The sequence below is a fragment of the Corvus hawaiiensis genome, chromosome 10, assembly GCF_020740725.1.
Source record: "Corvus hawaiiensis isolate bCorHaw1 chromosome 10, bCorHaw1.pri.cur, whole genome shotgun sequence".
Lineage (NCBI taxonomy): Eukaryota > Metazoa > Chordata > Aves > Passeriformes > Corvidae > Corvus > Corvus hawaiiensis.
This window is the reverse complement of record NC_063222.1, coordinates 21,574,976-21,591,756: the sequence shown is the minus strand read 5'-3', so window position 1 is coordinate 21,591,756 and position 16,781 is coordinate 21,574,976. Positions and strand designations below refer to the sequence as shown.

At 41.4% G+C, this 16,781-nt stretch overlaps 1 protein-coding gene across 1 annotated transcript; it reads left to right on the top strand.

Moving 5' to 3' along the window:
* Window positions 1–6,798: 6,798 nt before the first annotated feature.
* On the top strand, window positions 6,799–16,403 carry ACTL6A (actin like 6A). The gene is made up of 14 exons (XM_048314453.1): window positions 6,799–6,876; window positions 7,664–7,740; window positions 7,931–8,105; window positions 8,470–8,570; window positions 9,834–9,931; window positions 10,625–10,719; window positions 10,945–11,051; window positions 11,137–11,226; window positions 11,413–11,474; window positions 11,800–11,914; window positions 12,250–12,330; window positions 13,300–13,395; window positions 14,424–14,510; window positions 15,102–16,403. The coding sequence occupies exons 1-14, from the start codon at window positions 6,852–6,854 to the stop codon at window positions 15,180–15,182; spliced, it is 1,290 nt and encodes a 429-aa protein (XP_048170410.1). The 5' UTR covers window positions 6,799–6,851; the 3' UTR covers window positions 15,183–16,403.
* Window positions 16,404–16,781: the final 378 nt, after the last annotated feature.

Genomic DNA, 16,781 nt, shown 5'->3' with positions numbered 1-16,781 from the left:
AAAAGGAAAAATTTCTGATCAAAGCTTTTACTAGGATAAAGATACTCATGCAGTGTGTGTTCTACGTGGATGAACTGTTGCCAGCTAATATAATACATCTTATGCTGAAACCTTATAATCTGTGGAAGTAATCAAAAAGGTAGCATGAGCCCGGTTTCCTAAAAACACTGATTTAAAGATACCTAAGACTTGCTTACATCTGTTCTCCCTACCGTAAGCATCCCACAGTGCTAGACAGTTTTCTATCTCTATTTTTCTTGATTGCTCAAAGAAATCAAGTATGGTTCAAGCAATTAATAAATACAAAATACCAAGTTTTTCATGGAGTGGTGCTCTTATATGCTGTTTATGCCCTGTGAGAAAGAACATCCTTGACCACCCTCCTAGACAGGATTCTCTATGCCACACCAAATTCTCATATACTGGAGTAAATAATGAAGACTACCCACACATGTAAGCTGACATATCAGGACTCAAGAAAAATCCATCAGCAGCAGTTCTGATCAGGTTCTTCACTGTACCACATCTTTTCCTGACAACACTTGGAAACACTCATTCCTCTCAATTTCACTTGCAAGGAAGATGTCTTGGGCCTGATGCACACAATTTTGCTGTACTGAAATAAAAGACTGTGTCAGTGTGGTGAGAGAGAAGAATCAGTCTCTAAGATAACCACATAAGCAGAAGAAAAAGGGATTACAAATGTGGATGTGATACAGAAGTTAGAATTCTTACACTAGTTATAAAAGATGCCATGAACTTACCTGTTAAAGCAGTTTCAAATAATCATCAAATAATAAACATCAAATAATGCAAAGATCTTATACCATCCCAATACTTTTTAAAATGGAGCATATTTATACAGATGTGTGCTCATGCTGTAACTCAACAGCTGACACTTTTGAACAGCTCTAGCATGACTACCCCAAAACATAGTTCTTTTGTGAATAAATATTCAGATAAAGCACTGCAATCCTAAGCTTCCCTCTATAAATTGGTAATTCCTCAATAGAAACAAACCATTTTCTCATCAGACTTCTAGCTGCAATGCAATTGCATTTCTCTACATGCTCATTTTGGATGACAAAGTACTTACTTGTCACAGTAATGACCTGAATTAATTCAGGAAAGCAACTATCTCTTTTCAAACGTGCCCATCCAGCAGATACACTCTTGTTTTTCCTCCCTACTGTTTAATAATTAAGTTTATGACTATATAGATATATATATATATATATTTGGCGATAAAGTAATACATAAATTTAAACCCCCCAAGCAAATACTTTGGTTTTGAAGGTCAGCAGAAATAATGCTGCTCTCACTTGCATTCCAAACCCTGCAGCACTATGTGGATTGCCAGGGTCTCTGCCCCTGCGTTGCCTGTGCCCTCTCCTGGTGGCAGAGCAAACGTCACACAGGACACATGTGGTTACATCAAAACCTTCCCTGCACAACAAACGTTTCCTGATGCCAAGTGAAACAGCTTTTCACAGTAAACCAGACCAAGATTCCAAGACTGACAGCATTCCAAAAAGGTGACACAAAACGTGCCACTAGGCCTATAAGATCAGTGTTGAGCACACCCTTACAGCTCTGACCAAGATCAGTGCTCTGTGCTACCTGCTCAGCTTTTATAACCAAATTCCCAATGTCACACTGAGAAGCACAGGGGATCAATGCCCTCATTAATGGCAAGGCTCAGCTGACACAAAGATCTTCTGTTTGTCAAGCTAAGCTGGTTCCCAGCTGTAAGGAGCTTTGTTTCTGCAGATGAGAGGTACTGAGCCAGGTCAGGGTTGGCCCAGCTGCCAAGCAAATAAGCCCTGCAAGAATCCAAAGTGACTACAGACCAAGCACTAAGCCTGAAACAGTGAGTTCTGCCAGATCTGAGCCAAGTGAGACATATGTGCACAAGAGACTCATTTGAGAAGGGCAGTACAGGCACACTTCAATTCTGGCCAGGGCCAGCTCAGCCCAGAAGACCAATTACCTCAGAACCAGCTCCAGGCAAGTATTGCTGTACATTGCTGATCAAATCTAGCTCTGTGATTCCTTACTCTGCCTGATCTAAACAATGAAAGGGTCTGGAGGCCTCTAATTCGGTTTCACAGGAACCACTTACAGTACAGAACTACAAAGTAGTTCTATTATTACATGGGTTTTTTCCCCTATTCTCCAGCATATCCTAGTCACTATTATTCCAGCCAGTCAGATGGAATCTCAGCATGCTCTCTGAAATCTAGTAAGGCCATCCACTGGCGATGGAAAGTTGACTGTGTATTAATGGCAAGCACCATCATCTCTTCCTTCAATCATGTTCTACAATAAGAGTGAGTCACAGGCCTTTTGCAGACGGACTAGTTAAACACACCAGCTCCAAAAGAAGATTCTGGAACATAAAACCTCAGGACTGCCTTGCTGGAGTCACAGAGGGATTTCAGACACTTCTCCTTTCCTCAGCATTTTCAATTGCTAAGACCAAACAGCAGTACTCATCCAGGTTTAAGATGTCTGTGTTTAGTACATTTTATATGAAACAGTTCAGTGCTTGGACTGCAGTCTGAGATAAGAACCTAAAATTCTTTGTGACAATGATGAGGCCCCTTAGTGAGGCTCAGCATTTAATTTCTGTTCTTGCTCATTTTCTGCAGAAGGAGAATGATAGCACATTTATACTCAGCATCCCTGTGAGGAAAGGAAGTATTTAAATTAAATAAAGCACCCGAGTACTTTAGCAAAGAAAGTGGAAAGCTGAGAGGTCACACAAAGTTCTTGAGTGAATGAGTATTAATGATTATTTTGCTTTTTCATCTACAGATGCTTTCTTAGGTCACATAAACCTAAGAAATTCAAGACCTCATCTGAAAATAGGAAAAACAGAACCTTTAAGATGCATTTTGCAAACAAGAAACAAGGAGGAACCCAGACATCACGAATAAGCCATTGTCACAGCCAGTCTGCTGGCACTGCAGTCTGGGAGACTGGCTGGCAGTTGTATGGCACAGCTCAAAAGCAACAGGCCATCAGCCACCCCATGGGGAAGTGCAGCTTGTTGAGAAGCAAAAAATCATTCTGTTCAGTTTGGGCTTGACATATATATTACTTTCTACATTGCTTTATGTTCAAAAAGGTGAATGCACTTGCTTGAAACAACGAAGTCTTAAAAATCTCAAAGCAATAATTAGGAAACTTCCGTTTCTCCAGATTATCACTGATGGAATTAATTTTTGCTTATGAGTAAGCATCATCATTTGATGTCTCGGTTCATGCCTCACTTTTAAATGATTCTTCTCTTTATTCCTGTGGACAATTTATGCCAGTGTTTGCCTCTAGAGTTACTATACGCAATGTCACACGCAGTAAATCAGTATGTGATATTCCCATGAAAAGCACATGGTTTGTGTTACACCTGCATCACAACTCCTGCCAAGATATTACAGCCACTTGTACCAATATGGAAACCTAGATAAAATACATTAATTGTTTCTATCTACTTTGATTTTATAATTCTTGCTTCTGATGAAACTAAGCAAATGTTATTAAAAAACCCCAAATGTTTGGGTTCATTATGGAAAGTGGTAGCAAGATTATAGATTTCACCTGCTCTTATGCAAACATAGGATGATGTGCAGGTCACTGAAATAATCTGAAATTTGCAAATCCTTAAGTCAGGCTGAACTCTGCTGAAAACAGATGCCTCGAGTCCATTCTTCTTGTGCATCAAACAGTGTAGGGTCATCCACCTGCTCCAAAGCAAAGTCACTGCAAAACCTTGTCAAACCACAGCAGTGATGCTCTGCACACTTTCCACTGATATAAACACCAGGAACAGTACAAGGAAGACAAAAGTAGGACCTAGAGAGTTGTCAGTCTATATTTCCTTCCCCTTATACTCCAGGTTTCTTGTGAATTGCATGGATTTGGCTTTGTTTCTGGATGGTTATCAAATCCTGAGGCTTCTAGATACCAACATGATTTCCAGGGCATGTTGTTGTGTTGAAGAAATATTGAAGAAAACGAAGCAGCAGAATGCTGTGTTGGTTTCTGTCTTACAGATCAGCCAAAAGCAGCTGTTTTGCAGAGAGCAGGATCCGGCTTAAAGTGTCACTTATCACACGAATACAACGAATCATCCCTGCAAAATAAAGTACAAGAAGGAAATAAATGAAGAACCTCTGGCATGGTAATTCCAAATTTTCTGAACCGCTTTTGCCATCTGCAATTAATTTCTCCTCCTCAAAGAACTCTGCCTTGAGTATTAGTGCCACATACTGGAAATCAGGATAACATACTGACTTGAAAATATTTCATAACACAAAATGAAGGTGCACTGACTTTATGATGTATTGTTAATGAAACAGCAGGATTTATCTTTCTAATGCTAGCATCTATATGTTGTAGTTGTATTGTACTATAACTCATAAAAAGAATTTCTTAATTGCATGATAAAATTATGAAGTTTGCTCCTTAAAGAAACAGAGACTCAGATTGTGTGTCAAATTAAGTTCTTTGCCCTTGAGAGTTAGTAAATCAAATCACTTCCTTGTACTGTCATAATTGCGCTTAAAAAAACCCACTCAAGTGGTTGTCCCTTGGAACTGCTGGATTTTACTACTTTTCCTATGTTTTGACACTCTCCCCCTAAAAGGGGGATTGCTGTTCACCAGCCCAATGTTAACTGCAGCATCTTGGGAGCGGCAGTACAAACACACAATCTAAGGTGCTTTCCCCCTTCACCAGCATAAAGTTTGCTGGGATTTGTAGTGATTAATTCGATTCTCAACAGCTTTACAAAGCTTATTTATTCAGCTTCCAGAACAAAACTACTGGGTACACCAAATGTCAGTTTTATCTCTCTTTTTACCTCCCTGATAAAATTCAGTGTAAGTAGGGAGGTATAACAGAAGCTTAAGTCACAACTTAGGAAAAAACCTCAGAGTTCTGTAGGAAGTTCTGAACTCCCTATACAAATAAGATAAAGTGAGCTCACACCAGTAGTTTTTGTTTTATGGTGAAAATACAAGAAACACTTCTTTTTATAATTTATAGTCCTATAATTAGGTGCTACTAAGATTGCTCATTACGCTATCCAAAACTTCATAGTCAAATGTAAATGTAATAAATAAAATATTCTATTAAGCATGCTAAATCTAATCACTTGAAGATCCTTGCTGCAGTATTACAAAAATAAGCTACATATCTTACGTAAACTTTAAAAGCTCACACAGCTTTCCATTCCCTCCAAAAAACCCCACCTCATATAAAAATTAAAAAAGGTCCACCCCAGGAACACTTGCCCTTTAAGCCAATTCCCCTGTTCTCCCGTTAAAATTTTAGTCTTCTCTAATGCTAACTACTGGTTACTGCCTGAGGTCTTTCTTTTGTTTTAATTCCTACAGCTTTATAGGTACCCATCTCTGGCTGTTCTGGCTGAACACCAGGTTTGGCTGAGCACTCCAACACCAAACAAGGTGATGTGAAATCCTAACTACAAGTTCAGCTGTAAAACTGGCAGCTGAACTGCCCAGCTCTGCAGACACACCAGCCTCGGCGACCAAGGGCTCTGCCCCAAGCAAGAAAGGAGCAACACGAGGCAGGGATATCAAGATAGGCTTCAAAAGCTTTTTATTCTCAGTGGTAGAGTCCAACAGAACAGTGGCAGCAGCAGGGGAATCACAGAATCAGTTAGGTTGGCAAAGATCTCTTGAGATCATCGAGTCCAACCTGTGCCTGGCAGTTTGAGACTATATCCTCTTGTCCAGTCGCTGGTTGCCCGGGAGCAGAGCCTGACCCCATCCGGTTACAGCCTCCTCTCAGGTAGGACTCGGGGAGGGCCCGGTTGCAGCAGCTCCCTTCCACAGTCCCGATGCTCTGGAGTCATCCCAGTCCGCATGTGGCAGCAAGTTCACCCTGCGAGCCCTCAGGATTCACAAGCCGCCTCTCCCCGCTCCAGCAAACCCAGCAGCCTTCCCTGTGTCCACTTCTGGGCTCCTCACTACAAGAGGACATGGAGCTCCTGCAACCGGTCCAGCGGAGGGCAACGAGAATGATTAAGGGACTGGAGCACTTCATGAGGACAGGCTGAAGGAGCAGAGCTTGTTCAGCCTCGGGAAGACGTGACCCCGGTAATGTGTACACGTCTGCAGGGAGGTGTCAGAGGCCCTTCTCGGTGGTGCCGAGCAATAGAACAAGAGGCAACAGGCAGAAACTGATGCACAAGAAGTTCCACCTGAACATGAGAAAGAACTTTCCTGTGCAGTGACCGCGCACTGGAACAGATTGCCCAGAGAAGATGTGGAGTCGCCCTTACTGGAGATACCCCAGAACCGTGGGGACGCAATCCTGTGCCACGTGCTCTGGGACGGCCCTGCTGGAGCTGGGAAGTAGAACCAGATGATCCACTGTGGTCCCTTCCAATCTAGCCCATTCTGTGATTCCTCTCACGGTGCCCACCTCACCTGCCCCGCGCCTCTCACCTCCCGTGTCCCGTCCCGTCCCGTCCCCTCCCGCCGCCGCTCCCCTCACACCGCCCCCCCACCCTGCGCTCCCTCGACTGCCCGCCCTCCGCGTCCCGCCTCAGGATTGGCTGCCCGCGGCAAGGCCCCGCCTCCCGCCGGCCGCGATTGGCCGGTTCTGCCCGCGCGGCGCTGCCATTGGCGGGCGGGCGGCGGCGCTGCGGGTCGGGCCGCGCCGCGGGCGGGGAGCGTGGCCGGGGCGCTTTTGTTGCCGGGTCGGCGGGGAGAGGAGCGGGCGGGGAGCGCGGGGCCCGCGGACACCGGAGCCGGCGGGGAGCGGGGCCGGGCGGCGCGGTGCGGGCACGGCGGACGGTGGGGCCGGGCCTAGCGGCAGCCATGAGCGGCGGCGTGTACGGGGGAGGTGAGTCCGGCGCCGCCCTCCCCTCCCCCGCCCCGCGAGGCGGCGCGTGCAGCCCCGGCGGGCGCTTCCCGCCTCCCTCAGCCCGGCCCGGCGCTGCCGCGGCCCCTCCGTGTCCCACGCGTGAGGAGGAGGAGGCGGCAGCGGGCCTTGTTTATGTCCTTCGCGGCCCCGAGGTGCCTCCTCCGGGGAGCGGTCGCACCGCGGCCTTGGGCAGGATCAGCAATACCGGAGTACGGAGAAGGTCCCCGCACTTCGGGAGCCGGGTGTGGTTCCCTCGAGCCCCTCTGCGCAACCCCGTGACCACCGTTCGTGTCGGACAGGTTCTCTTTAGGATGTGCAGAGATCCGCGGGGATCGGGCCCGCAGGGATGGGCGTTTCGTACTCTGGCCCTTTCCCTCACATGGTCGCTGTTTTCAGTCTCACCTTGCTTATCCTCATCCCTCCCGGGGGCTATGGGCTCGCCTGGCTTCGTGTGACTGTTAAATGAGAACTTTTTGAAAGCTTTCTCTTGCGATCTGTTTAGCTGCAACTACGTTTTTTCTCTACTGCTAAAATTCTCCTTCTTACTCCAAACGGAGGGATTGCAGTGCCCCGGTTAAAGTCTGTCTGCAGTTTTCCCATAACCCTCTGGTAGCTGGAGTTCTGAATAGAGAAGTTTCTCCTTGCCTTGTAAAAGATCCCTTGGTTTCCTTTTCTTCCTTTGCCTGTAAAGCAGGCAGTGGGCAGGGAAAAGTCAGGATTGCAGAAGAGTGTAATAACCATTTATCTTGATTAACAATCTTTTCAGATGAAGTTGGGGCTCTGGTTTTTGACATTGGCTCGTACACAGTGAGAGCAGGCTATGCAGGCGAGGACTGCCCAAAGGTGAGAATCTGTGCCTCCATGGAAATTCACCATGAATTTATGCCCTAAGTCTTAGAAAGTTACAACCCTTCCTAATACATTGGGGTTGGTTCTGCCTGTATTGTATAAAGAAGCCTCTGAATTTATGAGAAAAACACCAACTTCCCAAACATTATTAATCCTTATATACTGCTTGCCTCTTGCCTTGCAGGTTGATTTTCCAACAGCCATTGGTGTGGTGCTAGAAAGGGACAATGGCAGCACTCTGATGGAGATAGATGGTGACAAGGGCAAACAAGGGGGCCCGACTTACTACATAGACACCAATGCCCTGAGAGTTCCAAGAGAGAATATGGAAGCCATTTCACCTTTAAAAAATGGAATGAGTATGGTGTTTTGTCTTTTTCTACCTAGCTTTAAAATACCATTGCCAGGCTGCAGGAAGTCATAGTCATGTTGATAGATGCTATGTACAGCAACAGAGGCTGTAAGAACAGATTACTGGTTTATAAATTGCATGGAAATGTGGTTGGTTTTCACTGCTGGTGGACTTTCAGTGTAATTCTTGAAGTCATGGTAGTTGTGGAGGAAGAGGATTCTGCAGAGCTGTTAGAGGAAGTATATGTCTGCTGAGGACAGCGTTTGACTGAAGAGCTCTGTGCAAAAAAATAAATTGGAAAGCCTTTATGTGTTTATGAAATGAAACAAAACTTAGATGTAACTAATCTCTTTGTGTCAATGTTGTTACAGTTGAAGACTGGGATAGTTTCCAGGCAATTTTGGATCACACTTACAAGATGCATATTAAATCTGAAGCAAGTTTGCATCCTGTCCTTATGTCTGAAGCACCAGTGAGTAAAAGCAGCTGTGCATTTTGATAAGTCTTTTTGCTGACTGCAAACATTGGTCCTGGATAAGTCTGACAATGGCCTGTAGGTGACAAGTGTTAAAACTTAGCTGCAGAAGTGACAAGTTTAAAATACTTGGCCAGATTCTGGAAAATGTCTAAAAAACCTCAATTTGAAGTAGTTGGTATGAGTTGTATCAGGAAGTATTTACAATATGCTATTGTTTTTCACTTACTGAAAAAAAGATAAAAGTTAAAAAAAGAAATTTTACTTCCTAGAATAAAAAGAAAAAGATGATTGGATGCCTTATATATTAAGTTACACTTAATAAAATGCCATCAAAAAATTGTGCGTCCTTCAGCCTTACAACTAATATAACGTGACACAGAATAATATTTATAATGGAGAAGTTTTAATTTTTCTGTCTTTGTTTCTGTAAGTGGTCCTGTAAGGCAGCTGAAGTGGATAAATACAAATTTATGGGAAAATCTGGACAAGGTGTCTGTCATTTAATAATGCTCATCATTTGAAGGGCAGATCTTGAAGTCAGAGTAGAAAAGGTAGACATGCCATACACAAGTGATGCCTTTCCTTAATAAAATCTTATGAAAAGGATTTTCTTGAATTTCATTATTCCCTTGTGTTGAATCACAGCTTGTGGAGTGTGGATGAATTTGCAATGGCTGTTTCATGTTTGATGGCTCAGTGGGTGTCTGAATAGAGACATTCCCATTGACATTCTCCTTACAAACCTCATCTTACTTTGTTGTATTGGCTTGGAAAAAACTTCACATTTTCAGTAATGTGTTGGATATTTCAGATATATCCTGGCTTAATCACAGCTACAGTAGCACTGTAGAAAGATGCTTTGGAAACTGGAAAGTCTGGATTTATTTTTCTTCCCACTGGGCAAGTTCCTTCATGTATCTTCCCCCTTGTAAAAGGCAGGGTTCTTGCTTTAGAGAGTTCTTTGGGAACCCGACACTGGAAGAGCTGTAGAAGTGTAAAGAAATCTATTGTAACAGGAAAGGTGTGCAGCACTTTTGTGTGATCAATAAGCATTGATGTATTGTTGTATAAATGGAATAAAAAGTGTTCTAAAGAAGTAAATTACTTGAAAGCTGTCTCTGTGGAATTTTGGTATGATTGAAAACTGTGGCTGCAATTTTTCCAATCACTTCTTTATTGTGTGTTAGCAATCTATTAGTGTGCAAACAGAGCTTCCTTTTGGTCACTTACTTGTGGTTTGGATTTATTATTTTTTAGTGGAATACCAGAGCAAAGCGTGAAAAACTGACGGAATTGATGTTTGAACACTACAACATCCCGGCTTTTTTCTTGTGTAAAACTGCTGTTCTGACAGCGTATCCTTTGAAATGTTACACTGCATGGTTTTATTTTCCTCCCCCAGGAAATGATGGTAAACTTTCTCCAGGCAATTCCGAGTATAACGGCATGTCAACTTTCTTCAAATTGACTTCTTCCATAAACATCCAGGGAGGAAGTCAACAAATTCAGCTTCTGAACTTTAAGACATTAGAGCTCATTTTTGAAGTTCTCCCAATCTGACTGTCCTTGGGGCCCAAGTCTTTTTATATTATTATTACGCTTTTATTATTATTACTATTTTTTTTCATTGGATACTATGGATAAGAATATTACAGACCTAAAATGGTGGTGTCCACACTACTAAATACAGTAATTAGAGCTTGAAGTTTTCATAGCCTTAAGAAGAATATTTGTTATTATTTTAAACTAATAATAACATGTTTTCAGCTTCAGAGTCTAAATGAGTTGGATATACTTAGAGCTTGCTGCATAGTAGTGATGTGAATTTTCACATTCCAAAGCTTGAGTTAGTTCACAGATGGAAGTTAAATGCTGCTCTCTCTATGAGGTTGTGCACTTCACAGAAAGATGGTACATACTGGAAAATGACAAATCCTTTCTTAGAGCCAAGGAATAATGTGTTGGGGTCCTCATCCCTAGTTAGGTTTTAATTGTAACATTTTTTTCTAAGTGGAAATTACAATATTTTCCTTAATCATTTTGACTAGTTTTGCTAATGGGAGATCTACAGGTCTCATCTTGGATAGTGGGGCAACACACACCACTGCTATTCCAGTGCATGATGGATATGTGCTTCAGCAAGGTATAAACTTTCATGGATAACTATATTGGAATAGCAAGGCTGAGTTAGCTTGATTTCTGCCTGTACACTTTCATTACTGTTTTTACATCTGTGTGTCCCATTTAAAAGGAAAAAAACCCCTAATCGAGTTCACTGACAAATAGTTGGGAGAGTCTGTTCATGATTTGGATACTTTCCAGGTGAGTTGTTTCAGTTTTTATTTTGGATGCCTTCTTTGCCTTCTAGGTATTGTAAAATCACCACTTGCAGGAGATTTTATCACTATGCAGTGCCGGGAATTGTTTCAGGAAATGAACATAGAGATAATTCCTCCATATATGATTGCTTCAAAGGTGGGAAAGTAACTTTATTTAGTAAATGTTTTCTTGGGGAGAGGCTTAAATGGTTACCTGGTGATTGTGTACCCTACAATCTCAGGAGGCAGTTCGTGAGGGGTCACCAGCAAATTGGAAGAGAAAAGAGAAGTTGCCCCAGGTCACCAGGTCTTGGCACAATTACATGTGTAATGTAAGTAGGTCATTCTTCCCTCTTTCACCTCCCCTGAGTGTTCCATAAGTAAGTTTTGTTTGCAAGTATATCAGTGTTTTCTGTTGAAGAACTAGAAAATCTTTAAAAAGTTAGTACTAATTCTATAAATTTTATATAATTGAGGACTAAAATTCATATAAATTCATGTTAATTTTAACTCCACAGTGTGTCATTCAGGACTTCCAGGCTTCCGTCCTCCAAGTATCAGATTCAACCTATGATGAACAGTACGTTACTTTCTTCTTTCTTGTAAAATCAGTTACCAGTTGTGCGTGGGGAGCTCAGCCTGTTCACTGCTCTTGGCTGGTTTTGTCATGGAAAGAGGTTTTATCTAAACACTGTTTATTTATGAAAGTAGGAATACTGCATATATCCAGGATATAGTTTTTTGTTTAATACTCCAAGATGAGATCATAATAAATTTTATTTGAACTTCTACATCTTATCAATCACAATATTCCCATTGGCACTGTAGTTTATAACGCTGCTTAGATAACTTGACACCCTGTTTAGAAAGCACTTTAATGTGTTGCTTTCTGCCTGATGCTCCAGGGTAGCAGCACAGATGCCAACAGTTCATTACGAGTTTCCCAATGGCTACAACTGTGACTTCGGTGCTGAGCGTCTGAAAATTCCTGAGGGATTGTTTGACCCTTCCAATGTAAAGGTAAAACCACTGTGATAGCTGTGATTGGAAGGCTTTACATGACTAGGTTATCACTTGGCTTCCTTTTGTATAATATTTTTAATTTCATGATTTGGATGCATTTGCACTGTGGGGTTCTCCTGGGGGTAGAATTTACCTGTCTTGAATTATGGCTGGGCAAGGGAACGATGAAATGTTCAAAATGGGTGGTGATTGGGAAAATAGGAGGGTTTTTTTTTTCCTAACAAAATGCTTAGCTCCTTCTTCAGAATATTTGTAAATTCAACTCATTCAGGGCTTTTCTATGCCTTGCTCTTTTGAAGCAATGATGTGTAGATTCCTAATTTTCCCTGCAGGGTTTATCTGGTAACACGATGTTGGGTGTGAGCCACGTTGTCACAACAAGCGTTGGAATGTGTGATATAGACATCAGGCCGGTAAGTGTTAGTCAGCCAGGCAGTGTTTTAAAGCATAGATATTTTTGTGCTGATACATGTTGTTGGGACTAGGACAGCAACAGTGAAGACGTGGATTTTCTAGGATAATGGTAAATACATTAGAATAATTCTGTAAGTATTAAGTGTTTGTATATAGGGATATGTACCATTAGTGTTTTGTCTTACAAAATGCTAAATCAGGATCTTTTACTGAGTGTTTCTACCCATATTTAAAGATCTGATGTACAGATTTTGTGGCTGGCACTGCATAATTTGGCTTGGACTGGCTTCAGATAAGCATTTATGTTTGTAACTTTGAATATCTTCTATGTTTAGAACATACATGGAATGTACATGATGGAGCCCTCTTTAACTAAAAACCCAAACTATGCTAAACCATGACAAATTTATAAAGAGTAGAAAGAGGAGAAGAAGCTTTAAAGGAAAACTTTATTTTTAAAAATAATGTTCTATCTTTCTCAGGTGTCAATTTTATACAGACTGCATGGGAGTTTTTTCAAAAATCTTTTTTCTGTTAACCAGTGTGTGGGAGGGCTTAGTGGGCTGGGCTGTGGTGTGTGTTCACCAACTGCAGCAGTAGCGAGATAGAAAACTGCTGCAGGGTTTTCTTTTGGGGTTGCATTCAGTTGTAAAAAAACCCAACAATTTGGATACAGGGGAGATGTGTAGGTTGAGGGTTCTTCATAGTAGAAATCGTTCTGTGAAATAATTTAGAATCATTAATCATATGGCTTCTGTCTTCCTTTTATAGTTAAATATTAAGCTGCCTTGCAATATTTTTAAGTGATTAAATATTTAACTGAATTGGGAGAGGTAATACTGTTGGCATCAAGAGATGTATTATTGCTGTTGACTATACATCCTTGTGCCACCCCTCTCTATTGTGAGAAAGAGCTGTTTTCAGAATGATTTCAGAATTAATGCTCTAGGTTGTTTTTTTCTCTTTAGGGTCTCTATGGCAGCGTGATTGTAGCAGGAGGAAACACTCTAATACAGAGTTTCACAGACAGATTGAACAGGGAGCTGTCTCAGAAAACCCCACCGGTAAAACAACTCTTTCCATTACTGCATTGAGTATTTACCCTTTCACTTTTCTGCCGCATAAGTACTCAAGGATATCATTGCTTTGACTTTCTTAGGAACCTGACAGCTGAACAGGTTTCTTCAGGGTTAAGAAACCTCCCTCTCTAAAGAAAAGAAAGAATTCTTGGAAGAGTTTTTAGACAGAATAAATTCCAATATACCTTGGAATGAATATTTTACTGCTTCACTCTTGCTTTCATATTGTGATCCTAAGTTCTGTAATTTTCCTCAAGCAACAGCCAGTATTTCCCTTGATGGTCTCTCTTCTGAAGTGTTGCTGACTAACTTGAGGCACATTCAGTCATTCTGCCTGAGGTCACGTCATGGTGGCAGTTGTTTTTCCTTGATATGGCAGACAACTTAAATCACTAGGTTTTGTCTATGAGTAACATATTTACATATTTTTTAATGACTTGATGTCAAAGAAAGTATTGATACCTTGCATCTGAGAGTAGATATAATTACGATATTTCTTGAATTTTAGTATTCAAGCAAAAATGTTCTGCTTTTGACAACTCTGAAATGATGAATGTTAGGAGAAACTGAGAAATGTGTTCATTCACTGCTTATAATAGCTGAGGAGGAACCCATTGAAATGCAAAGATTTTATTGCTACAAGGCATTTTGAAAGCAAAAGGAATGAAGGGGTCCAAAAAAGGCTAGATAAAAGTTAGGTCTAGCAACATTAGTCATTTTAGTCCCAGTGCAGTGTTGGAGATGACAGTATACACTGTGATATTGCTCTCTACCTGCCCCATTCCTTGCCGTAACCATTTGCTGTTGGGAGACAAGGTAAAAGCCACTTTTCCTGTTCCACTGTGGCTGATTTTGAATTCTAAATAGAGGGCAGATGAGCAGTAGTGCAGATGTACTAAAATGGACCTTTTTAAGCTGCATGTTGGTATAGACACCAGGTTCCTTCTGCTGCTTGTCCCTAAAGGTCACCAGCTTCCAGTTTGACGTTTGGTTTTGGCTCCTTTTCTGTGCAGAGCATGCGCCTGAAGTTGATAGCGAACAACACGACTGTGGAGCGGAGGTTCAGCTCGTGGATTGGGGGCTCCATTTTGGCTTCTTTGGTTAGTAGACCTGTGTTACTTTGTTGCTGTGCTGAACAGCACTGTCACCCAGACATCTGATTCCCCAGAAGTGTGCATTGCAGAGTTTGTGCTATGTAATCATCATCTTGGCTATCCTCATGGTAAGGTGAAGAGAATCTGTTTTAAAAAGAGGTATGAGCATTTCCAGTGACAACATATCCTTCCGTGTTCTCCCATTTTTAATGGCAAGGTGCAATCTAGAAATACATGCACTTTCTCTAGACTGTATCTAGTAGACCATGAAAGTAGCAAACCTGTTTCTGCATCATATTCCTGTGTGTAGGTCTACAAGTTTCTGAGTGCTGAAATGGTTTGTGGGGGTTAATTGATCATCATGGGAAAGGGAGACTGAAATAAGCATTTGGTGCTGCACTTCCTGTCTTGAGTTTAATCCCTTAGCAATAAAAGTCAAGGAAGAGATAGTTAAGCAGGTCAAGTCCTATTACCTCATATAATGCAAGGACTTGCTTGTTCTCCCTCCTAGGAAAAGCTAATCATGTTTCAATTAACCTTCCTTTGTGTTCTGATATTTATTTATTTTGTGTTGGTTTTGTTTCTTTTTTTTTGTAGGGTACTTTCCAACAGATGTGGATTTCTAAACAAGAATATGAAGAAGGAGGAAAACAGTGTGTAGAAAGAAAATGTCCTTAGACCTCTTTACTGTGAAAACTGCTGCCTGCTCGGTGCTCCTTCTGTTTTATAGCTTTAGCATACTCAGGAATGGGATGGACTGTTTTTTGTAGAAAGTTTATATTGGTTTTTTTTCATAATTCAAGTTCCATTTTAACAAACCTTAGAAATTTTGAGAGACCTAATTGGTACTATAATAGAAAAAGGATGTTTACGTCCCTTGTAAAGCAATAATTCATGTAACAAGCTTTTTATGATTTTGTATAAATGTCTATTTTTCTCTAGTATCTTTTCCTGGGAACAGCTTTACAGGTTAGCTAATAGATAGAGGCATAACCTTGCAAATGCCTGTGCTTATTTATTAAATATTTCTTGTCTAATTTCTTGTCTGCTTTCACATACTAGTCTTCCTTGCTGGTACTTTGGCCTTAAATTGCTCTTATTTTTCTCTTAAAAAATAAAATTTGGTCTTTTATATTTGAGCAACCTTGTGAGTACTTGCAGAGAAAGTTACTCTGCTGTTTTAAAAGTTGAAAGTTTGTATTCATTGATCTATTTTAGTGTAAACTTTTACTGTCTCACAGAAGTGTTACATTCCATGGAGTGAATGTTATATTAAGCACTGGTTTGCTAATTTTTTGTTACGGAGCAGTTTCATTTCAGTACGCAAGCAATGCTTTCCACCTGATGTCTAAGAATGTATTTAATGCCTTTGTGATGTAGGTGAGAAGCAAAACTTGTTCAAGACAGAGGAATTGAGACAAAGAATTGCCTCTCCAAGACTGGGAGCAGTCAGAAGCTTTCAGTGTGTGGCTTGACCCTGCTGCAGGGAGCTGTAGCTGAGGAGCAGCTGCTGTGTGCCCATGGCTGGTGTGGCTCCCTCTGTGCCTCCTAGCGGGGTCTGTAAGTGCCTGTGTTTGCAGGGGGAAGGTGCACTCAGGGTCACAGGAACGGGGATGACTTTTTTTTTCAGCAGGAATTGGCTGTCAAGACGCAGCTTGATGTTGCTTTTAAGCTTACTTTAAATTACAGTGGTGTGATGGTCTGTTTTGGGACACAATGAAGTTTTGCTCTTTATCTCAAAAGCTGTGGAAAACCAAATAGCATTTAACTGATCTAAAAAAAATAAACAGTACTGCTACATTTTTGTATCCTAAAAGCTCTTGTGGGTAAATAATTATGAGGGCCCTATTTGAAAAGTTTCACATTACCTCCAAATAATAAAGTAATTTATCAAACCAGTCTGCTTTTGTCTTATCATGAGACTCATGAGTTACTCTTGAGACAAAGTTGCTTGATCCAGATTTTCAAAGCTATTGACAAACTCTATTTCTCTTGCAAAATGAGGCAAACTGCAGAGTTGCACCAAGTGATCCAAGTCACCAGCTCTTGCCATTGTGGTAGAAAAAGACTCAGTCCAGTTTGCATTCAAGTGGAACATGGAACATCAACTGAACTGGCACCTCAGCCCCCTGCAGTGCGTGGTGTTTTTAAGCTTTTCCTCAGTGGTGTGCTTAGATTTCAATATGCCAAACCAGCTTTTATCTTCTATCTTAAAAGAATTGCAGTGCAGTAGTAATACCTGTTAATATTCCAGCAGCATACAGAGAGCAAAACACT

Coding starts and splice junctions, on each gene's coding strand:
- ACTL6A (XM_048314453.1), top strand. CDS start 6,852: ATGAGCGGCGGCGTGTACGGGGGAG. Junction 11,227..11,412: donor GGCACAATTACATGTGTAAT/GTAAGTAGGTCA, acceptor TTAACTCCACAG/TGTGTCATTCAGGACTTCCA. Junction 14,511..15,101: donor GCTCCATTTTGGCTTCTTTG/GTTAGTAGACCT, acceptor TTTTTTTTGTAG/GGTACTTTCCAACAGATGTG.